General features: G+C 39.9%; 3 protein-coding genes and 2 long non-coding RNA genes across 5 annotated transcripts; 1 reads left to right on the forward strand and 4 right to left on the reverse strand.

The window, feature by feature from the left end:
- Positions 1-1422: 1422 nt before the first annotated feature.
- LOC117809119 lies at positions 1423-4904 on the reverse strand. The gene is made up of 3 exons (XR_004630438.1): positions 4529-4904; positions 2267-2447; positions 1423-1702 (listed from the first exon to the last, which is right to left on the reverse strand). It is a non-coding gene; the product is annotated as an uncharacterized LOC117809119 (long non-coding RNA).
- Positions 4905-6304: 1400 nt separating this feature from the next.
- Positions 6305-8304, reverse strand: LOC117809114. The gene is made up of 5 exons (XM_034678790.1): positions 8170-8304; positions 7971-8066; positions 7609-7725; positions 7372-7529; positions 6305-7258 (listed from the first exon to the last, which is right to left on the reverse strand). Exons 1-5 carry the CDS (start codon positions 8302-8304, stop codon positions 6637-6639), a joined length of 1128 nt encoding a protein of 375 aa, XP_034534681.1. The 3' UTR covers positions 6305-6636.
- A 799-nt stretch (positions 8305-9103) lies between these two features.
- Positions 9104-10904, reverse strand: LOC117809115. The gene is made up of 5 exons (XM_034678791.1): positions 10488-10904; positions 9641-9797; positions 9419-9510; positions 9160-9315; positions 9104-9118 (listed from the first exon to the last, which is right to left on the reverse strand). Exons 1-5 carry the CDS (start codon positions 10902-10904, stop codon positions 9104-9106), a joined length of 837 nt encoding a protein of 278 aa, XP_034534682.1.
- Positions 10905-13013: 2109 nt separating this feature from the next.
- Positions 13014-14615, reverse strand: LOC117809118. The gene is made up of 3 exons (XR_004630437.1): positions 14372-14615; positions 13745-13832; positions 13014-13354 (listed from the first exon to the last, which is right to left on the reverse strand). It is a non-coding gene; the product is annotated as an uncharacterized LOC117809118 (long non-coding RNA).
- A 540-nt stretch (positions 14616-15155) lies between these two features.
- Positions 15156-16671, forward strand: LOC117809117. The gene is made up of 3 exons (XM_034678792.1): positions 15156-15339; positions 15691-16147; positions 16485-16671. Exons 1-3 carry the CDS (start codon positions 15260-15262, stop codon positions 16650-16652), a joined length of 705 nt encoding a protein of 234 aa, XP_034534683.1. The 5' UTR covers positions 15156-15259; the 3' UTR covers positions 16653-16671.
- Positions 16672-24546: the final 7875 nt, after the last annotated feature.

Genomic DNA, 24546 nt, shown 5'->3' on the forward strand with positions numbered 1-24546 from the left:
GAGGGCTGAGCTTGCACAGTATTCACAAGGACCATAGGTGCAATGTGTGGTGTGATTTACAGACAGGTGCTACCTTCCTAAGTGTCAAAGGTCACTGAAAAAATTGTAAAAACTCACCTTTTTCTGTTTTTCATCAAAATTTCAGAAATGCTTTGAACTACAAGGCTGAGCTGGCTGTGTGTTCATCATGAGTGCATCTACAAGGTTTGTGCTGATTTTGGGGTCACTGGTGACAACCAGGGCCGCGTGGTGTACGAAAAGGTGACTTTGTGAAAAAGGCGATTAGGCCTGACGACACCTTTTGTTTAATAAATCCCACAAGCTTTAAGATAGAGGGCTGAGCTCATACAGTATTCACAAGGATCATAGGTAGAGTGTGTGGTGTGATTTTCAGACAGGTGCTACCTTCCCAGGTGTGAAAATCCACCAAAAGGTTGTTAAAAGTCGCCTTTTTGAGATATTTTCAAGGAAAATTTCAGAAATCCTTTGAGCCACAAAGCTGAGCTGGCTGTATGTTCATCATGGGTGCAAGTACAAGGATTGTGGTGATTTTGGAGTCACTGGTGGCAGCGAGGGCCGCGTGGCGTACGAAAAGGTGACTTTGTGAAAAAGGCGATTAGGCCCGAGGACACATTTTGCTTAATAAATCCCACAGGCTTTAAGATAGAGGGCTGAGCTCATACAGTATACACTAGGACCATAGTTAGAATGCATGTTGTGATTTTCAGACAGGTGCTACCTTCCTAAGTGTGAAAGTTCATCAAAAAGTTTTGAAAAGTCGCCTTTTTGAGTTTTCATCATCAAAATTTCAGAAATCCTTTGAGCCACAAAGCTGAGCTGGCTGTATGTTCTTCATGGGTGCAAGTACAAGGTTTGTGGTGATTTTGGAGTCACTGGTGGCAACGAGGGCCGCGTGGTGTACGAAAAGGCACGATTTCCACACTTTACCGAAAAAGGCGAGGAGGCCTGAGGACACCTTTTCTTGAATAAATCCTAGATGCTTTAAGATAGAGGGCTGAGCTTGCACAGTATTCACAAGGACCATAGGTGCAATGTGTGGTGTGATTTTCAGACAGGTGCTACCTTCCTAAGTGTCAAAGGTCACTGAAAAAATGGTAAAAAGTCGCCTTTTTCTGTGTTTTTCATCAAAATCTCAGAAATGCTTTGAGCTTGAAGGCTGAGCTGGCTGTATGTTCATTGTGACCATGTGTACAAGGTTTGTGGTTATTCTGGGGTCACTGGTGAGAACCAGGGCTGCGTGGCGTACGAAAAGGTGACTTTGTGAAAAAGGCGATTAGGCCCGAGGACACATTTTGCTTAATAAATCCCACAGGCTTTAAAGAATGTTGTCTCCGTCTCTAATGTTTTACGGTCTCTGAGAGTGGACCTTGAGGAGAAGTTTGCTTACTATTGTTGGGGCTTGTGGTTGGTCAGCGTTTTCAGTCTTGAAGTACAGTACAGAGAAAAATAAAAATGGTATTAATGACAGAAACCTTGGGCAACACCCTCTCACAAGTTCTAAGTAATTACAGTTTCATTTACCTGTACAGCATTCCAAGAAATGGTAAGACTACATTTTTAAGGGACAGAAGGAGATGATGTGAAAAACCTCCTCAGATGAAGTGTGGTGATGAGGGCTCAAGTTTCTCAGCATCCTTCACTGTTGTCAGCACCTTCTCAAGCCTGTGAAGAGCAGCAGTCGCTGGGAAAAAAAGAAGAAGTATACTTAATAATACAACAGTACTGATCATACATTTCAGTGTGATTAACTTACAACAGCAATTGTAATCACTGGGTGTAATTCTCTTTACAAAGTATTTCTTATCACTATTTATAAAAAAAAGATGTGAAGCTGCGGTCCAGTATATGTGGTTCTTTATGCTTCTCATCCACTCCTGGAGTTTTTCACAGTCCTTCATTCAGTATTTATGTTCTCCAGTTTCTTTGAAAAGTCTACAGTGCAAAAACACATTTATTTTTAGTAAAAGTCCCAAAATTTAGTGTGGGGGGCAACAGTCACACAGAATGCCACTGTCATTGTAAGACCAAGGAACAGGTGTGTGAATGATGTGCACATACAACACCATGCCTGTGCCCTTGGTCACACGTAAATGAGTATTTCTGAAAACTTTTTGTAGCTGATCACTGTGTGGATGGGTGGGTCATAGCTACAATCTATTTTTCGTTGGAAAAAATGATCACTGATGCAGTCACATGATGTTAAGTTTTAGCAATAGAGTTTCCAAATTATCATTTGGAAATATACCTTTCTCCGTGTGCCAGACATCGTGCTATTGGGTGTTGCTGCTCCCTCAGAAGAACTTCTCTATTTGTGTTTGACGGTCAGTGATGATGCAGTGAAGAGTCACATCTCGTGCATTCAACAATGCCAGGCTCCTCCTCAGGTCCTCTTTGTCCATGTGGTACCTCCCACTGACCTCATGGCTCTGCTCACCCCCACCAAAAAAATAAACACATACTATTAAGAAATGCTTTATGGACAGTGATTTACAAATTTAATGTCAAAACTTGTCTGTTAGGCTTGATTTTCCTCAAGATCTTTTATATCCAATTATTTTTCATAACGATGTGTGAAGATATGAACATGAAAGTCACAAATACTGGAAGGTGTATGCGTATCATAAGACATAATCCTTTTAACAGTACGCTTGTAATTAGTAGACTTTCCCATCTTAATATTCAGAAGAGAGTTCACCTACTTTAACCACTTCTTTTTTTACTCTGTTGTGCAGCTTTGTTCTAAACCATTTATCACAGATTTCAACCAGACAGCTTTTCTTTCTGATCCAAACTTGTTACCTTTCACAGTATTTTGTGTTTCAATTGTAACAGTTACAAACAGTAACTCATCGTACTGTCTTTAAAAAGTTAGTGACTTTCTATAAGATACAAAAGTTAGCTCAGCTGTGATGACACTGCTATTCATAGCTTTCACGTGACGTCACACGCTTATGGAATTAGGGTTGTATGATTTTTTTTGTCACTAATTATACTAGCCACTCTAGTTTGTGATCTGCTGGTATATCTTAATTGCTTAAGGTCTAGAGGGACTGTTGTTAAGTCTTGCTTGTGACAGCAAGAAGTTGTCTCTGTTCATTGTGTGTAAACTGTGTGCATTAGCTCACAGTTTACACACCAGCACCACCAGGTAACGGGGAATCTCTCCTACTCATTATTCAGTTTAGTTGTATTTTTGTCACTATGAAGCTGCAGACCTGAACAGCTGATCAGTGCGCTGCAGGCAGAGGAGCACGTCTGTGTTGCGTCCGCAAATAATGCAAAACAAACAGGCTCTCTGATGATGTCAATGTCAAGAGCTGAAAAAAAACACAAGTAGATCGTACACCTAAACTGAGATGAGTGCTCAGGTCAGAGTCTTTCAAAATGACCTGAATTGCAGGACTGACCCGTCTGCAGAAACTGTAGCCTAGCTTGCTGCTGTTTCTCCTGCAGTTTCTCACAACAGGGGCCGCGCTGACCGGAGTCCGTTGTTGCTAGTACAATTACTAGTGACATAAAACTCATACAACCCCACTTCAAAAACATTGAAATATCCCTGTAAGAATCCCATCTGAGAAATAAACCCCTGAGAGGAGGATTCATTATATTCGACGCTCCTCTGTCCCTGATGAGGGAACAAAACAACAATAAAAGTCCACTTCTTTGAACGAACATTACATTAAAGGTAAATTGAAGTAAACATAGAGTGATTTAATCATTGTCTGTTCAGTCAATGCAGTACCACTGACACGTCAGTGTGCGGGGACCATAGAATGTATAAATAAGGCGTAGACCGATGTAAACAACTCCAGCAGTATCTTGTTACACTGCTAGCCAACCAGCTAACGCTAGCTTAGTAATAACGTCTGTTTTCACAGCTGGACACCTTTATCCCCTCAGTCTGGTGGTAAGGTGTTCTTGGTTAGTTAAGGAGAAGGTTCATATTTAGTGTTGAGGCTTGATGGTGAACTTTTGGGAGGGAGAGACGGTTTTACACGTCTGAATGAATGGAAGTCGTCATGTTGGTGTTCTCTGCCCTACAGGCTGCTGCGGGGGTCATGTGACTGAAAACTATGAATTCTGTTGGCAGTGCTGACAGCAAACTTTAATTATGTGGTAAGCATTAGACAAAAAAAATCTGCATTTTAAAATGCAATCTACAGACCTACTGATTCCACTTTGGGCTCTGAAATCAGGTCTTTTTGACTACATGAACAGAAATGCATACACACAGGAAGGTGGTCTTCAAAACTATTGTGAACTCCCCATATTACATGCTAACGTGTTCAAATGAAATACCGCAACCTCGGAGAAATACAAGTTACTCCTATTTCAGTCTGTCATCAATGAATTGGAATGGTCACGGTTCGGTCACCAACAAGTGGTTTGCGCGAGCGAATATTGGCGGTGGCATATGCATAACATTTCAATCGACAACGCCTCTGGCTAAACTAGAGCACCACAATTCACGTACTAACACAGTAAGAGTAAAATCACGTTAACTCACCTCTGCAGGCATGTGAAGGTATGATGTGGAGTTTTCAGAAGCACATGCCTCCCACTCTCCGGGCTTCCATCTGCACACTGCACGAGAGAGTTGTTGTCTCGCTGTCCCCTGCAGCCGAACTAGTCACAACAATGATGCCGGGCTTTCACTTCATTGTCGTCGCGTTCGTGTTCAACGCTATCAGGACATTCGGATAGCCTTCAGCTATCTAGTCCTGATTAGCCCCTTAGACTGTAAATAAAAGATTAGCCCCCTCCTCCATCTTTGAGCGTGTGATTTCAGGGTGAGCATGCGCGTTCTTCTTCTTCTTCTTCTTCTGGATGCGTGTTCCTCTCCTCACTTCATGCTTAACGTTAGCCAACCAGCTGGACCAGAAGAAGCAGAGATGATGCTGGTTAAAGTGTAAATGATACTAAGAATTAAGATTAGTATTATTGATATTATTACCGTTATTATTATCATGACTATAATTATTTACTATTTAGTTATAACATTTTAATTTTTTTGCTTATTCATTTATTTTTTATTTTGATCAAATCGATCAAATCACTATAATTATTATTATTAATAGTTGTAGTAGTATATCTCTTTATTTATATGAACTAAATTTCTTACTTGCCCACTGAACTAGTCCCCCCCCCCCCCCCCCCTTCCTTTTTTATGGATATCATTGATCACATGTAAACATGTATCATTCCATATAATGTAAAAATAAAAAAACCTCAAGTTTTTAGTTTTTTCCCGCCTTTCCCTCCTCTGCTCCCTCGCGACCGTAAGTTTCCATGGTAACTCCTCCTGTCAAACGTATAGAGAGAAAAAACACTTTATGAATCATTTGGATTCGAATGAAGACAGAGAGCAGTAAGTGTCCCTTTTTTATCTTGAATTTAGAACATTGTAAGCTTCACAAAAAACATGTATTATTTAAATACATTTCTGGGGGTTAATGTTTCATTTTTAATTAGATTTCTTTATTGTGGGGGTCTTTAACCTTTACTGGGCCTAGCAATAGTCTTGAAAATAAATACTTCCATCTTCTTTGCCACGACAGGAGTAAATTCAAATGACAAATACACCAAATAGGTGATGTGACATGTCTCCCATGTTTAATCATACAGTTATGGTAACAATTGTGCTCAATATTGAGTATTAAACAATATTTATAGTCAAATCTTACATATCCTGTCATAGTTTTGGGATGTTTGTCTGACGTTATCAATGATTCCAGTCACTATGTGGCTATTACACAGCTACTTAAATTAATTAATTACTTATATTACTTAGTACTTAAATTTGTATTATTTTTTATTTATCTATTTTTATTTTATTTTAATTGTTTCTCTATTTGTGCTCAATTACTCTTGAAACACTCTTGCCACTATCAGGCATGAAAACATGTCAGGGGTGCAAAAGGTGAGAAGGTTACGACCCCTCTAGGGGGTCCCCTGGAAGAAAATTTTGAACATTTTCTATTTAAAAGCATCAATTTGGTGCAATTTGAGAGAAAAATCAAGCAGAATTGCAGGACAGTATGAATGTATAACAAAGTATCTATATATTCACATTATGCCGTAAAAAGAAATAAGACCACTGTTGTAACGTTGAACATATTAGTATGTTAAACCTGCTCCATGATAAATAGTGTTACTCCCACTAGAGGGAGCTGTTTCAAAGTATCGCTTTTCAGAAGTGTAGGGTTTCCCATTTTCCTGTTGTGTACTCGAATGTATCGCAGAATGTCTCCGTTCACAAAAGCAACACGATGCTCTCGTCTGTATGCTGTTGATGGATAAAGTGTCCATATAACAACAAGAAGTTGTTGCGTGGTTCCTTCCTTTCATATAAGTTACCACAACCATTAACTATGCTGTATAAGAAACGAGACTAGCAACTTCTCTCATGAAATGCGCAACAGCACAGCTTTAATACAGGGTGGACAAACAAGATAATAAATTAAGATAGTACTCAAATCAAAATATTATAAGAAAAAATTAGTACTCAAATTAATCAAGGTTATACAAACAACATGAATATGGGTGGGAATGCACAGGGGTTTGGTGGTAAAAAGGTGGTACTGATAGCCTAAATTTAGGGTCCTGGCTCATGGACTATGGAGTCTGTCTTCTCCTCCTCTTTGCCTGGACAAGCGTCTCCATGGCCCGCTTTCGCTGTTTGGCCACATGTCTCAGCCTTGCCCTCTTCTCTTCTTCAGCTGTCTGCCTTTTGGTCTGCTGAGCACTGCCAGATGCTTGGGAGCCATACTTGCTCTGCTGTTGCTGCTTTTCTTTCTGGTTCTTCTTCTGCTGGTGTGTGTATGTGGCTGCTGCAGAGTTGATGTTCTTGCAGAGTGTTCGGTCCACCTCCCCAAACTTTGCATCCTCCCTTCTGAAGAGCTCCACAGCTGTCTTCTTCCTGGACTGTAGGGTGTACTTGACTGTCTGGATTGCATTAAATGTCGATACATTCATGTTGCCACTCCTTTGATCAATTACATTGTTCATCAAACTAAAAGAGGACTCCACTCTTGGTCCATGAAAGATGGAGAGGCAGCATTTAACCAAAGCACTGAGGGTTGGATACTTGTCTGGCTTGTCAAAGACAGTACCCCACCACTCCACCATGCTATCTCCCTCCTTGAAACTGGGAATGCTCAGGTCAACATTGAACAGCAGGAGCTCTCTATGGACGTCGTGACCTGCTGGCAAGAGGTGCCCCAGCATACCACTCAGCCTGCCAAGAAATAGATGAGAATCTGGAGTCAGTGTAAGGACATGAGGTAACAAAAATCCCCAAAATATGCCAAAACCCCCCCCCCAAAAAAACCCTTTCAAGTTCATACTTACCTCTTCAGCTGTATGGTTGCCTGTGAGTGGCCTCTCAGAAGTGGGTCCAGAGCAGACAGGGCCGTCAGAGTCGGACTGGCCAAGGGGAGCTTCTTCTGGAGGTATACTGCAGTGGTGGTGTAGGCTTTCCTGACATCTGCCAGGAATGGCATCAACAGCTGAAACAAGACACCAAAAACTGCCCATTACTTTATGTCTGAAAAACAACTGAGAAAAAAGGTCATGCAGTGTGCTTACAGCATGATTGGGATTCTGGCTCCTGATCGTGTCAGCCTCCTGTCCCACGTAAACCTCCCTGGAGGGCAGCAACATGGCATCCTCAAGAACCATCTCTCCCAGAGCCCTGGGAGACAGCTGTGTAATGGGTGTAATTAATGGGAGTAATAACTTTAATGTATACAGTGCCTTTCATAAGACCCTTGGTTGTTTTCCAAAAACAGGAAACAATCAACTCAAAGTACAGACAAAAAGAAAAGTAAAGGGATAAAAACAATATACTAATGTAGGCACAGTGGGTGTAAGATGGAGTTAAGAGTTTAAGGCGATTCTAATCTCTAGGTAGAATCAAATGGAAAGAATGATCATCATTATTCCATTACCTGAGTAATGTGTTCATTCTTCATAAAGCAAGCCAGAAAGGCCAGGAACAGCTCAAGCTGTCGGTCATGGAGTTTGTGAACTAAGGTCTGGCTTCCCTGTGTATGTAAAACAAATTATTATGAAATTGATTGCGAACATTGGATATGCATGCAGGTACATTCAACAGTCGCAGTAATTTCAAACACAGGTAACACCCACCTGGAAAACCATTACATACTCCTTGAGAAGAGCCAGCACACCCTTGTAGATACAGAGTTGTGGTACTGTTGTTGTCTCCTCATGCCACAGCTTCTGACAGACCCTCTTTTTTCTTTCCCGGCCTTGTGGAGTCATGCCTGTGAAAGAATATGAATTAATGTAAGTGTAAATACAGTAAATACTCCTCATCACTAATAACTTCATTACAAGTAAAAGTGTTAGTTATTGTAAGAGATTGTAACATCAAGTCTTATCACCTTTACGGTTGAGTTCCTCATGCATCGTCCTGATTCTGGCTCTTGCCGCCTGATTAACACTGTACTTTGTGTAAATTAGTTCCAAGGGCTCTCTGTACAGCTCCTTGTCTGCAGTGGAGAGGTAGCCAAAGTAGAGGACCTTGTATGCTGGCATCATGGCATGGGTCGCCATGCTGGCATCATATGCAGACAGCCAACGATGTGGTACAAAGCCCCTTTGAGGGCTAGAGGCGGGGACATCTAACATGAGACATACCTCCTTGAGGTGCATCACCTGACAAAAGACAGATTGGCCGTGGTCTAGTGCTGGCAAATTTAGGTCATACCAACTTCACACAGGTGGAATGAGCGATAGATAGATAGATAGATAGATAGATAGATAGATAGATAGATAGATAGATAGATAGATAGATAGATAGATACTTTATTCATCTCCAAGAGAAATTCACAATATTGTGAGTACCTTACAGAGGTCGCTAAAGCGCTGTAGTCTCAAACGTGCTTGGCACTTGTTTACCTGGTCTGGACACCATTGATGGTCTACTTGGAGATCACTGAACAGCTGCTCCAGGTAGTGGTCAAAGGGCTCTGCAAACTTCTTTGCTGCATTGTGGATATGGTGACAGGAGTCTCCATCAATGTCTAGCAGGGTTGGACAGTACTGGTGGATCCTTGTCTCAAGACCAGTCTTGCTGCCCCTCATGACGGAACATGAGTCCATCAACATGCTCACAAGATTTTTCCAAGGGATGTCATTTTGCTTGAAGAAATCACAGAGCAACCTCTCAAGGTTGGCAGCGTTCACCTTCACGACCTCTAAGGACCCCAAATGCTCCACCATCACCTTCCTCAAGTCAGCATGGAAGTAGCAGACGAGCATGGAGAGGACCTTCAAAATCAAAAGGTTTATTTGCCACGGAACATTTTTACAGGGCACACACTCAAGCAAAATTGGAAGGATTTCAATGGCTATAGTAAAATTTAAGACAAACCTTTTTGTTGTTGTTTGACATGCTTTCATCCAAATTTAAAGAAAAGGGAAATCTCCTGAGGTTGGAGAAGGTCCTTTCAGAGTACGTCCGCCCTACACAAAGTCAGACAGATTTATTTGTCGTCACATGCAAATTCTAATAGGTACAATATAAAGTTAATGTTTGCTGCTGGCTCCTATGATGTGCTAAAAGAATAATAACAAAAGAAAGAAATATAAATACCTAGACCATGGATCATCTTATACGATGCTGCCGTTCTCGACAGCTTCATTCCCTGTAAACCCACTTTGTCCAGAGCAAGAGTCTGGGCGAGCTTCACAATAACTGGAGCCACAGCAAATGGGAGGGAATGCTCTGCGATCACTCCAAGGACCATTGCCTAGAACACATTCATAAAACAAGTTATGAATGAATGAATTTATTTTCGAACATTTATACAAAAATGCCATTCATCTATTAATAAAAAATGTAATAAAGTATTTATACATGTTCGAAAAAGGGGTAGGAAGAAGTAAACATTTTTTTTATTCCTACCCCTTATTCCTTTCTCCTGGGTCATATAAAATATATTCTGCGTTAATATCTATACAAATATATTATGCATTCTATAAAGCCACTACAAAATATATACGTATATATAATATAAAAGCATCAATATAGATACAACATACATATACTACATAAACATCATTATAAATATAATATGTACCTCTACACATATATACATACCTATATACATACTACATAAATATCCATATAAATACAATTTCTATACCTAACATCTATACAACTATTTAATAAATACTAATCAGTTTCAATCTAGTAATGTTTATGCTTTGTTTATTTATATATATGTAAATATATATTTATATATATCCATAAAGTCTCCCGACAGCTCAACATGCAGAAGCTTTTCATTGCTGTTAAAGCTGTGTAGCAAGTTATGTAGTAAATGTTAATCTAGTGTATTCAATGTTTAGGTGATAATGCTGCCAGTGACCTGAACTGGTAGTGTACTCTATGCCTAAATGGTGAGGTTGCCTGTGCTGACTAACAGGCTTGCACCTACCTCTGCATTTGCAATGCGGTTCACAGTCGATACAGGGATCTTTGCCTGGCACTGCTGCCTGATTATTTCTGGTCCCTGGCTTGTTAATGCTGTCCCTCTGCTTTGAAGAAAGGTGCTGGCTACACTGTGTGTTGATGCTATGACCTGCATCTTCTTCTTGTGCACTTCTGTTTGACAGTGTGCCTGCAGTGCATGGCTGCCCTTGTTAGCATAGTTAATGTCTTTCTGACAGAGAATGCACCGTGCAAACCCCTGCTTACTGATCTTCCTGAACTGGTCTGACAGATGAAATGACAGCTCTTGTCCTTTCACTGTGACTTTGACTTCTAACTTGAGCCAAGACCAGTTCCAGCTGCACTGGATGCCTGCATCCAGTTGTTTGACAGCCACAGCATCTTTCTCTCCTAACACACTCATTCTGGAAATACATTGCAAGTATTAGGGTTAACTTACACTGTAGCTTAATTGATCTGTTCACTTGAAAATTTTGATTTAAAGAAAACACATTTTTTCCAAGTGTAGAAAAGGAGTGTTTCACAAGTTCAGAACAATAAACTACTGGCCTACCCTAACCCACAGACTAAAACTGCACATCTCTTTTACCCATAACATTAGTCCTAAATACATACTTAGATTTCAAATTGAAAGCAAAAGTATTTACAGTTACAATATACTAGGTTGATAAGTGACATAAAGAAAAGGACCATAATAGTATGAATGGCCAGGTTTCACACCAATTTCGTACCTTACACTAACATTACTTCTTTGATATAAATAGCATGTCCTGTGACACATGACAGGCAAATTCCGAAAATTCGCTAACGTAATGTAACATTAATTTGTTGAGTCACGAAAAGCTAGCTTGAAAAGCTAAGCTAGCTCGTTAGCTTCAGTCAACGTTACCTTTAGCCTCAAGCCGGTCCCCTCAGCATCCGACAACTCAAACGTCCAAAGCAAAAAGGTCCAAACGTCCAAACGGGAAAACGTCAGAATCAAAAAAAGTCCGAACGTATAAACCGGCAAACCTCCAAATCAAAAAAGTCCGAATGTCCAAACCGGCAAACGTCCACATCGGCGAATGAGTCGTGACTGACAGTCGTCTGCACGAGCGCTCTGGTCAGCACGAGCAAGCTGCGTGTACACTTCACAGACCAATCAGGTAGCAGCTAATATTTCACCACTGTCGCGCTCATAGGGGGATGTCTTGTTGAATCCAAAGCTCCCTTCAGGCACACTCACAATTTCGCAGCTCACCATGGCTCCGCGCTCTCGTGTATAGGCAAGGCAAGGCAAGGCAGCTTTATTTGTATAGCGCATTTCATACACGAGGGCAACTCAATGTATACACCAAAGTCCCAACAAAACTATTTCTGGTATACTATAAGTCCCATCCAACCCCCCCCCCCCCCCCTCAAAATATTTTTTCATCGGATCTACACGATTCACGTAGGTCACCTATTTTGGATTCAAAACGGCGAATTTCGCCGAAAGGTGAGTGATTCTCATGCATGCACTATGTCTGTGTTGCTGCATCAACCAAATTTCTCCATAGGGATCAATAAAGCATTATCTTATACTATCTTGTCTAACTTACTTAAGGAAAATGAAACATTTTGGTTCAAAATGTTAATTTAGAAGACGTTTTTATGTATGTCAAGTCAAAAATTTGTATTAAAAATAATTGTTGAGACATTGTTTCAGATGGGTAGTAGATGAGCTGTGTCCATAACATAGGAGTTTTTTCTTTGTTTGGTTCCCGCCTCTTGACCTACTTTCTGATTGGCCAGCTCTCCACAAGCCAGTTGTCCATTGATTGGTCAGTATGGACCTCGTCAGTTGTCATCTGGTTGTCATCTGGTTGCCATGCTGCTATCCTCGGTGTTGCCAACTTAGCGACTTTGTCACTATATTTAGCGAGTTTTCAGACCCCTCTAGTGACACATTTTCATAAAAGCGACTAGCAACTAATCTAGCGGGATTTCTTGGTTTTAATTTAGTTTATTGAAGACTCTGACGCGAAAGTATGTATTGTTCCAACTCTTTTCAACAGCATTGCCGTGTAGCTGCAGGTAGAGGAGGGTGCGTTCCACCCTTTCCACAGCCAGACTGTAAATGTAGTGCGCATGCCCGAAGTGTAAGGACAGGCTACTGTAACAGCTCCCAACTACAAAGACAGGCACACACAGAGGTTGATGAAGGTTACACTAACAAAGTAATGTGTAATACATGCATCATGGACAATAGGTCAGCTTTTTCATGGCCACTACATTTGGCCAGGCGACCACATTTTAACAGAGCAATCCTAGCTACATGCACTATGTGAAAACTTCCATATTCAGTTACTGTATGTTCTATTTTACAGTTCTACATGATTGTAGTTGGCTCTTTCTGTATTATTCTTTATACATGCTTGTTCTAAATTTCATTTGTCTAATAAAATAACTTATTTGAATAAATTAGAAGTACATGTGGTTATTGTCTACTTCATGCAGAGCAAATGTGTTTTGCAAACACTGGAAAGAAATCTGATAATTCATAAATAACTTTTTTATTTCAAAACACTGGTCATATACAAACATTTATAATTCCACAGGTATGATGCAGGTGTTCGTCATGAAAGACATATAACTATAAAGGAGCCTAAAAGGAAGTGACCCCAATAGATTAAAAACATAATTATGGATATGATATAAACATAGTGTTGTAGTGGATGTAAAGGGTAAGTGTCACAGTTCTCTCCCCAGGTGTGTTAGGTGTTTGATAAGCCAGTTTGAAATTGAATTGTGCAATTGCTCTCGTATACTGGTCCACGTAGAAAGGCTTCTCTTTGGTGTGATCATCCTCACAGCTGGATCAGCTCTGAGGTCCTGTAAAAACAAAAACGAGAGGTCACATCTAGGGTTTCAAGCTTTTATTCACCTGTGGTGTTCTCTGGTTCTGCCTGCTTTACAAACACTGCCCACATTGCTCAATGTACAGTATGAAGTCAAGATTCATGAAGTTACAGGTCAGACTTACAGTGTGCATGAGGCTCATTCACATACAGTTCCTTTAGTTTTAAATGATGTTATCTTTTTGAATCCAACTCTCCCTGTGATCACAACATGTGCTAACAAATTAATTAATTAATTTCCCCTGTAGGTAAAAATATAGTTTCATTCAGTCGTCTTTACAGTATGCTGTTAGTAGGTGAAAGCTAATGACAACTGTAGACATAAACATCAATACAACATACAGTCAGTATTACACCTCCCTACTTAAGTTTCAGGTAGTCCAGGTTTGATGGGAGTCAAAGGGTAAACGGGGGCTTTAGGGGGTGTTGAGGCTGGCAAACCTTTCGTGTATCTATCGGAAGGAGAAAAAACATTCAGGCCCCAAAGTTCCTATTATTAGGTTGCATTAGTTCAACATTATAAATGAAATACACTGTCAGCAGTTATGTTAGCTGTGGTTAGCGATGTACAACCTCACAGGAGCTAACAGGCCTGAGGCTGAATCAATAAACATGTAAAACAACGTATGCTAACAAAGATCCAACAGCCTAAGAGTATGCATGCAGTTACAGCTCTAGATTTACACTTACAGACATTATACCATCATGTTCCACGATGACAGCTTGCACTGAGTGTCCGACCATTAGCTTACAGACTCGGCTTGGGAATGCTTGAGTGTTACTCTACATACGATCCAAAGCTTAAACTCTGATGGACCTAAAACATCCAGTTATTAGCATTAGCTGATAGCAGGACTTACCGTGTGGTATACATACTGCTTGTGTCTACAATAGAAGCTACCTGGGAATATTACACGTGTTGTAATGGTTGTAATGGAAAGATCGTTTGGCAAGTTAGCACAAGCTAGCCGCTGGTGTGTTTTGCACTTACCTGTTCATCAGAAAGCAGGCTGACTCTGCGTCTCTCTTCATCCCGAGCTGCTCACAAAGTGAAGCCGCTTTCACCCCCCTTTAGGCACACGGTTTATCTGCTTGGCGTTTTTTTCATTGTATTTCCTTCCCCCGCGTAGCTTCTGTTATCGCTGCCGGTCTGCATAGCGTCCACTCGCTTCTATCAACTCCCAAAGTCACCTGCGCACTAGGCGCGCTGTGATTGGCTGAGGTAACCACGCCTCCTCTCTGCCCAGAAACGTCCCAAGACAATCAAAACATTAGAATACAGGCAGGGGAGGGGGTCCCTGCAGACACAGACACTACCACACATGTATAGAGGCCCATAGGTGTGATAGTGTCTGTGTCTGCAGGGACCCCCTAACCAAACTCAAGAAAACTAAATACAAAAAATAATAAAACTTAAGTTATACATACACTAAATGTTAGCCAGGTGGGGCCGTTTGGAGTAAGAGTACATTTTGGAGAAAGATTTTTTTGGCTTGATGGTTTTTAACCTGATAGCCTTTAGAGCCTTATTCCTGAAAGAACCATACTTAGAATTCTAAAGGCTTGTTCATTGTTGATTTGTATGTGACTTGAATAAAGCGCTGTGAGATTTAATTTCCGTTTTGTTTTTTCATTTTGACTTAAAGTGATATCACCATTTATTTATGTACATATTTTTGATTGCTCAGGTTGCCCTGAAAAATTATATATATCTATACCTTGATATAAAAGGGTTGCGCTGATACATGCATTATTTCACAAAGAGACAGGGCACAATAAAAAAAAGCAACAAAAAAAATGACAAGGAGATCTAAAATGATGAATGATAGATGTATGAATGATGTGGATGAATAAGTTTACCAGTTAATGAAATTATATTATGTTCAAATTAATGAAGGAAATCTGTGAACTCATTCCTATTTTTCTCTTCACAGAAACCTACCCAAAATCCAGGATGAGGTGAGTGTCTTTCATTCAAAATATTCATTCATTCATTCTTTCATACATACATTCATTCATTCATTCATACATACATACATACATACACAAACATATTCATATTCACATATAGCTGGACAGACATGTACACAAACACACAGGCAGACACCAATACACATTTACACTCACAGACACAAACAGGCAAGGAGGCACACTCACACAAACAGACACACTAGGACAGACTAACAGAGTCCTTATACTTATTCTGTACTTATACTTCCCTTCTTCTTGTTATTATTATTATTATCATTATTATTTTTATTATAATTATTATCTAACAGCTTTGGTTTTGTTTCTATCCTTTCTCTCTAGCATGGACTTCAGAATACTCAAAAGCAAGACTGGGAAGCCCTATTCAAAACTCCCACCTCTTCATGTTGCTATTTTGTGTAGCAAGGAGGAGGAGAAAACCTTGTCATGGAGTATCAGTGGAGAGGGAGTCTCCAAAGGAATGACCAAAAAAAAACGGGTCATGGCGATTACTGATGGAAAGGAGGTGGAAAGAGTCGTGGTCTTTGAGTCGGTCAGCCTGCAATTTGTAGATAAAAAGGGATACATGTTGACGGGGTATGCCCTGAGGGGGGAAAACCCCCCATTCAGCATTAATTTCACAAGAGAAACAAAACTGTTTAGCTCCGTGGGAGTGCCCATTACCCCTGATCTGGAGGAGAGAGGAAGGCAGCTCCTCTACCCACCATCCCTTAAGTGCAGCCTTCGTGCTGCAAGAGAAGAAACTGCAATGGTTTCAGTTCAGGGGAAGGTCAAAGAGGTAAGGTTTTATTTCTCTCTCCCTCGCTACCTCTGTTCTTCAATCTATCTGTACATACAGTACACACATACATACATACATACATACATACATATGTGTATATACCATAGACTGTATAAAATATACAAATGTATGTTTGTGTGTCTGTGTGTTTATGTGCGTGCGTGTGTGCATTCATTCATTCATTTATTCATTCATTCATTCATTCATTCGTTCATACATACATACATACATACATACATACATACATACATACATACATACATACATACATACATACATACAAACATTTCAAAACAATGATCCTTTGGTCCTGTTGTGGTATTTTTCTTCTCAGGTCTCCTCAGTGGGAAAAGTCCAGGTTGGGAGGGACTTTGTCCCAAGAAAAACCTTGACTTTGGAACAAGTAAGTTCTCTGTCTTCTCTTTCCATCGTTCTCTGTCACTCCAAGTCTTCCTCTCCAAGAAATTATTTTCTAGCTCCAACTAGGTCTGGTCCAACCTGAAGAAGCCTTACATACCAACTCCATTTTCCTTTTTGGATGAAGCTTTGAATTACCATGACCTGGATGACTGAGAACCTTCACACACTTTCTCTTGCTCCTTCTCTTTTTCTCTCTCTCTCTCTCTCTCTCTCTCTCTCTCTTTCAGAATTTCTTTTTTACCTCTGTCTCTGTTTGTCTTTGGTCAGCTTGGGGCTTCAGAATCAAAGAGTGTCCCAGGATAAATTTAAAATAGAGAAAACAAAGTTTCTGTAACACGCTCAAAGGAGTTTTTTAAGATTTAAAATGTGAAAGTGTAGTAAGAAAGAAATGTTAAGAACATGATTAATAAGTTTAGCTTAAATATAAAACAGATGCATTTCACCCACTTTTTTCTTTTACATCAGGAAGTCATCAGAGTGCAGGTGACACTATGGAGGGAAGCTGCACTGTTTAGTGTAGCCATAGGGGCTCAGGTGAGCTTTACTCACCTGAGAGGCAGCCAGAGTCCCTACAGCTATGGACTGAACTCCACAGTCCACACAGCCATGGAGGTGGGTTCTGAGTCTGACTGTTGGCAACACTTCTGTCTTTTTGATTAATACTATTGGCAGTGTGCTAATATATTGTATTAATTATATATTAAATATATATATTATTACCCAATTGTAATTTTGTTCCAACAGGAAGCCTGCTCTGAAGAGGAGGTTAACGCTCTGGGAACCATGGAGGCTGAGGGCAGGCCAGGGATGCTGCATCTACTGACAGCAACTGGACAGCACCTCATTTCTGAGGCATTGTGGAGGGAGCTGGAGGCTCATTTTAAGGAGCTGCCATTTTATTTAAGGATCATTTTGAGGGGAGGGGTAAATTACAGAGGCGGAGGTGGTGGGGAGGAAGGGGGAGGAAGCAGAAGGAGAGGACAAAAGTAAGGGAGAGGGGAAGGACAGGGGGGAGGAATAATATAAGGGCGCAGTAGAGGGAGAATTAATTGTTATTTAAATGTTTAATGTATTTGTTTTGTTTATAGTTATTTGAGTTTCATTCATCAGTTTTGGTTATTTCTTGTTATTTGTTGAATAAATTCTTTATTAATTTACAGTGCTTTTGTTATTTGTTGAATAAATTCTTTGTTATTAATTTACAGTGCTTTTGTTATAACAAACTAACTTAATTTAGATTGTTTTTAAATAAATTATTTCATTGCAAAATAGACAGTATTTAACAAAGGTTCAAAAAAGAACATAGAACATGACACAATTAAATGAATTAATTATTTATATTGTCACATTGTGTTATTTTAAATGTTAAAATATGTGCTGCTATATAAAGAGTTGCTAAACTGCTTTTCATTGTTTCACAACAATGACAATAAAGATCTATTCCATTGTAATCAGAAGACAGGGCACCAGGGGTTTGATGAAAGCAGAATATTGACAGGATGTAAGGTAATCTATAAAAGAAAAATAAACATAGATATATTAAAATGAGAACATAACAGCTAGTATAGGTTGAAGTGTATTATTTGTTGTTTTTTTACACGAGCTGGATAAGGCTTTAAGCTTAAGCTCTGTTTATTTTTTAACACATGGTCTGAACAGTGTTGTAGTATAATAATAAGGACATGATAAAGGTTTGTAGTGACTTTCAGGAGTCTACACTGTATAACAGTGAAGTTATTGAATATTATTTGCAATAAAAATTCCCCCAAAAATCTGAAAAACTATATCCTCAAACCAAGTGTTGTAGGATAATCAGAGGGACATGATGAAGGTTTGCAGAGACTTTCAGGAGTCTACACTGTATAACAGTGGAGTTATTGAATATTATTTGCAATAAAAATGCCGTAAATTAAGAAAAAATGTATTTTCAAACCAAGGGTCAGGGTTAGTTTGTTAGTTTTCAATGACTTTAACCACTTCAATCACTTTAACTACTTTAACCACTTTAACAACTTCCACTAATTCAACCACTTCAAATACTTCACATGTTTAAGACTTCTGATTATTCTGCTCTTTACAACGTTTGTAGTTATTTTTCTTTATTTCACATTTCCACATGTTCAGCTGTGTTTCACAGCTTTCAGCCTTTAGCTTCAGCATTTCAACGCATTTGCTTTCAGGAAATGCAAACTTTCTAGTTTACCATTATTATCTCTCTTAGGTGAAAGTCCTGTCCCACAGACAGGAAGGAAACGAGGCAGTGGAGGACAGTAAGTATTAAAACTATTAAACCAGTCTATATAAACACTAGTCAACCAACTGTCAGGTCTTAGATAGATTTTTAATGTTTAAAGCACTTGAACAGACCGAAACCTCTAATATACTGTATATTATGCCTGAGCTTTCAGTAACAGGTCCTAATGTTTGTCTGCTCCTGTTGTAGATCAGAGGCCAGGAACACCCCTCCCTGAGAAGGTTCCAGACAAGAAGAAAAGAGGGAAAAAGAAGGCACTGAAAGAAAGGAGTGAGTTCTTAAAAACTGTGGGGGAAACATATACCGTACAATACCACTTAAAACTTATAAACCCACTAATATTTGTCCACTGATATCCTTTATAGGTGAAAGTCCTGTCCCACAAAAAAGAAGGAAACAAGGCAGAGAGGTGGAGGACAGTAAGTATTAAAAATAAGGATGCAGTCCATATTAAACCAGTCTATATAAACACTTGTTAATTCTGTGCTATCAATTTGCAGATACAGTTGCATGCTTTCAGTATGTCTTCCTTTCCTACACTGCACTAGCCTGGACACCAGTCCATATTTCTGAGCTCTATGTTTCATTTTCTCAGAAAAGTGGGTGTGGCCACTCTTCCATTCAAACCTATTTCCAGCAGCCCTAACACTGACGAGCCAATCACAGAAGAGAGTCACGGTTCCAGACATGTTTCTCTGCTCTGATCGGTTGTAGGTGCTGTCAGTCTAGAGCAACATATCAAACTCAGATCAAACTGTAAAACTAGGCAGTGCTGATCATGTATGAATCAAGATTCTGTTACTGCATTACCTATTTTTTGCCTCAAATGTATTCAGAAACACATTTTAGTGTTTAGCTGTAATATGAGGTTGCTTGTTACCAGGCAGCCATGTTTCTCCTGCTTTACAATGAACCCAGCACCACCCGGCTCACCGACAGTATGTAGTTCACGTTTCTCTGCTCTGATTTGTGGTTAGCATTTTGGTTTGCACCTATTGATAACACGCCCTGGAAACTGATGCACATTTGCTATCTGTCTGGCTATGCCAGGCTAACACTTCACAGAATGAGGTGTCACTTTGTGTTTGCTCTTTCTTTCACAGATGAATGGTCTGAACTTTTCTCCCCCCCAAAAAGAGCTGACACCGGCAGTGAGGAGGGGACCTCAGATAAAGATGGTATGTTTAATGGCTTTTATTATTATACAGATTCCTTTTGGCCAAAAAGATGCTGCAGGTTGTGTTTGACTGGACAGCAGCAAGGCGCCAGCCAGCCTTATAAGTGCGAAGGTCTGTCACTGACTAGTTGAGTGAGTGATGAAGTTGCTCTGTTCCTGTTGTAGATCAGAGCTCAGACACGAGCCTCCCTGAGGAGATTTCAGACAAGAAGAAAAGGGGGGAAAAGAAGGCACTGAAAGAAAAGAGTAAGTTCTTTAACATTTCTCAAGGAAAACCCATATACACTACCATTCAAAAGTGTAGAATCAGCTGTTACATTGCTGTTCTTCTTCATTCCCTCAATAATGACTATTTTAACAGATAAAAACAGTATAATTCAGAGGCCTCATTGCAGAAAAAAATCCTAACTGCTTGTCCTATCTTAACTTAAAAGTGATATTGATAACATTTAGCACCCCTCCCCTCCCCTTCCATTGCACTTAAAGTCTGTGTAAAGCAATAATAAATATGTGTTCTGAATCTGCCTCCGGTAGGCGATATAGAAGTATCCGCTAACGTAATGTTAAAGAGCAAAGGTGATCATCGTCTTGGCATGCCTGTATCTATGTTAACGCAATTAAAAAAACAGATGAATAGTAATTCTTGGGTAAGGCTGTGTTTGGAGGCAATCCCACATACATCCATCACTGTGCTGATTTGACGGCTAAGAGGCTCTCTCTCTCTCTCTCTCTCGTTCAGATGACCTCGAAAAGGCCCAGACAGAGGACACCAAGACAAGATACCGCTTCTTTGGGTACTTCGAATCAGAGTCCTCCAAATGAAATAGTTAAATCCCTGACTATTCCAGGTCACCCCTACAAGTAACGGCTTGAAATTGTGTGTAAATATATATATATTTGTGTGTGTATATGCGTGTGTGTATATATATATATATATATATACACACATATATACTTATTTATATACTATTTTTGTGTAAAAAGAATTAATAACAAAGTCATACCATTTAGCAATGTTGCTCCAGCTTTCCATGTCTTGTAGTTTCGGTGTCTGACTTATATTGTGTTAATATTTACTTTCTAAACAACTCCTCTTCCGTCTCAGAAACTTTCTTTACCATTACTTCTTTGCAATGTTTGAGTACCCAGAGAGAACCCACGCATGAACAAAGAGAACATGCAAACTCCACACAGAAAGGCACCTGACTGGAACCCGGAACCTTCTAACTGTGACAGCTACCCACTGCACCACTGTGCAGCCCGTATGTTCAATCATCAGAAATGATTTAGACTGTGAGACAAAGAAAGTTCTCATATGAAAATAAACTCTAAAATAATGATTATTGAGAAAATAAGACATTTTTGACATATCAAGAATGTTTACATCTAGCAGTTTAAACCTGCCGACTCAGTTTCCCCTAGTTGGTGTCAAGTTTGGAAAAAGACCACAAAACAGACTGGGTTTGTTGGAATAGAACTCTATTCCCCAGAGGAGGCAAATATGACAAACAGAAAATAATGATCTTGACTTTAAAGCCTTTAAAATACGTGCTTACTAGGGGTGAGCCAGACTAAGGATTTGCTTAGTCGAATCTGATTCATCAGATTTTGCCCATAGTCGACGAATAGTGGAATGTTTGTTGTTTTTCCTTATTGACCCAAAGTCTGCATGATGGTGACCGCATGACAATATTACACATAACCCTTTACAATTAAGAGACTCATAGCTTAAAGTAAAAGGGACAACAGAATATTATAAGTATAAAACTTAGATTTTTTTAATCTATATTGCAAAAACAACGAGGTGATGAAGGAGAGAAAACTCAAATAAGACCACCATCCATTAAACATGGAACAACGCTCCACTATAGAATAAGGAATCAGGAGATATTTAAACAGTGTTCACACAGAGGAGAGCAGCACTGCAGAGGGTAGTTTGTCCAACTTAAGACTAAACATGTTTATAATGTTCAAAATCAAACCTGAACCAGATAAAGGGTTTTTAAATCTCTTAACAGAACCTTTTAAAACAGTCTTTCATCTCGTCTTTGTCCGCTTGAGTCTTTTCAAATTGTACGTGAGGAAAACCATCGTGTGTACGGGCAGAAGTGCGCTCCTTGCTTTGTTAAACTGTAAATCCTGTCTTTGAGAATATCCTCTCTGATGGTGTGGAGGTGGATGGGATGCTGTGGATTGTTTTTGAGGCTTCAGACAGCTTTGGGTATCCCTCCTGGTTCTTTTGGCCCCGTACAGTTTTTGTGTGGTCCGGTAATCCTTGATCTCACAGCCCTCTTCATGAAGCTGCTCCTCATCTTCATCTCTAGTTTTTAAGATCAACTGAAGTTTTATTTCCTGACATTTTGAGCTGCTATGAAAGTAGAAAGATTTAAAGACCAGCTGAGGTACGTCTGCTCCACAGGTCCTGCTAAATGGGAGAGTCCACCTTTAATTACCAGGGGAGATTTAATTACCACTTTAAGGAGATTTAACACTTCAAGAGCTGTTCTCAGAATTACATTAAATAAGTCTATATTTATATCAAAATAGGATATATGAGACACTATTTTACAGGAAACAGGAAAATAATGTAAAATTAGACATTGAGCACCCCCATGGTTTGAATGGAATGATCCACGTTTCATATGCAAATATTCCACTATGAGATTGGCAGTCGACTAAGGCTCGTTAGAACAAATCGTCGAATATTCGACTATGTGGGGTCACCCCTAGTGCTTACTGATGAAGACATTTCTCCACCGAGTGTAGGCTCACCAAAAGCTACTGTAATAAAATATGATTATATTATAAGTTTGTATTATATCAACCTTGTTTTAAACGTAGTTTAATCATGATCTCTGGGAAATGAACTGCATTACCCACAATCCTAGACTGTCACAGAAACATCTTCTGTGTTTTTTTTCTCTCCATGGCCTTCAAAATAAAATAATGTTATATGGGAATCTGATATGTAGCGCTTTATGAATCATAATGGTATCACACTATTATTGGTTAATTATGTGTATGCTACTTACATACATTATTTAAGCTGAATTCAAAGATAAGCCACTGTTGGAATTATGCTGTTGACAGTCAAAGACCGCTTTATTTGCCCAACTGGAATCAGGAAACTTATTTTTGAAGGAAGCTCGTCAAGAAAAACATTAAAGCTTATTAAATATCTTCAGAAAAAAAAAAACATCCTGAGAAAAGCTACATGCTGCATATGTCACCGGAGGATGAAGCTTGCCAAAAAGAGTGGACAGGATTATTACAGCTGGTAAGCATTTCAATGTGTTAGGCTTCTTAATTCACTCATTGGGGGGTTAATCATACAGTTTCTGCAGCACAGGAGCACCACAGGGGACAGTGCTCTCCCCCTTCCTCTTCACTCTGTACACCTCAGACTTCAGCTACAACTCTGGGAGCTGTCACCTCCAGAAGTTCTCCGATGACACAGCCATCGTCGGGTGTGTGTCTGAGGGGGACGAGCTGGAGTACAGGGAGGTCATCATGGACTTTGTCAACTGGTGTGAGCTAAACCACCTTCAGCTCAACACCAGCAAGACCAAGGAGATGGTGATCGACTTCCGCTGGAAAACACACCGGACTGCAGCGGTGAACATCCAGGGGTTGGACATCGAGAGGGGGGAGACCTTCAAATACCTGGGTGTCCACCTCAACAATAAACTGGACTGGTCACACAGCACCGACGTCCTGTACAAGAAGGGCCAAAGTCGTCTGCACCTGCTGAGAAGACTGAGGTCCTTCGGAGTGTGCAGGACTCTGTTACGGACATTTTATGACACTGTGGTAGCGTCTGCTTTCTTCTATGCAGTGGTCTGCTGGGGAGCAGGGAGCACAGACAGGGACAGGAAAAGACTTAACAGACTGGTCAGGAGGGCCAGTTCTGTCCTGGGCTGTCCTCTGGACTCCATAGAGGAGGTTAGATATATTAGACTCCCACCCTGCAGAACGGAGCGCTACCACAGGTCCTTCATCCCATCTGCAATCAGACTGTTTAACACCAGCACTGCTGTGTTCCTTAATCATCTGTTCTCATCTTTCATTCCACTACATGGAAGTTACTATGTGACTTGGCACATTCACAAATAACCACTGTATCCATCTGAATCCCACTGCTCTTCATACTGTGTATGTCTGTTTTTAAATCACCTGGTGCAATTTTTATCATGCAATAACTTACCTTATCTATTTATCAGATAGAATGGAGGGACATGGAGGGACGCTCTAAGGCCAAATAACAGGAAACATGTCTGATCTGGAGATCGACACCAAAGCAACGGAGGTAGAAACATATAACTGTGTTGATTATCAGCCAGAAAAGAGGCATTAAAGGGAGTCAGAGAAACCATGTCTGGATGAAAGTCATTGCAGCAGCATGGCTTTGAAATCTAAACTCCAGCTGAAGTTTAAACATTTGATTTATAAATCCCTTGATAAAAAACAAACTTATTCAGCCGTGATACGACACTTTAATAAAAGGAATTCTTTATATTCAGGGGAAGAAACTGCAGACCTTAAGAT

The sequence above is a fragment of the Notolabrus celidotus genome, unplaced genomic scaffold (assembly GCF_009762535.1).
Source record: "Notolabrus celidotus isolate fNotCel1 unplaced genomic scaffold, fNotCel1.pri scaffold_233_arrow_ctg1, whole genome shotgun sequence".
NCBI classification, from domain to species: Eukaryota; Metazoa; Chordata; class Actinopteri; order Labriformes; family Labridae; genus Notolabrus; species Notolabrus celidotus.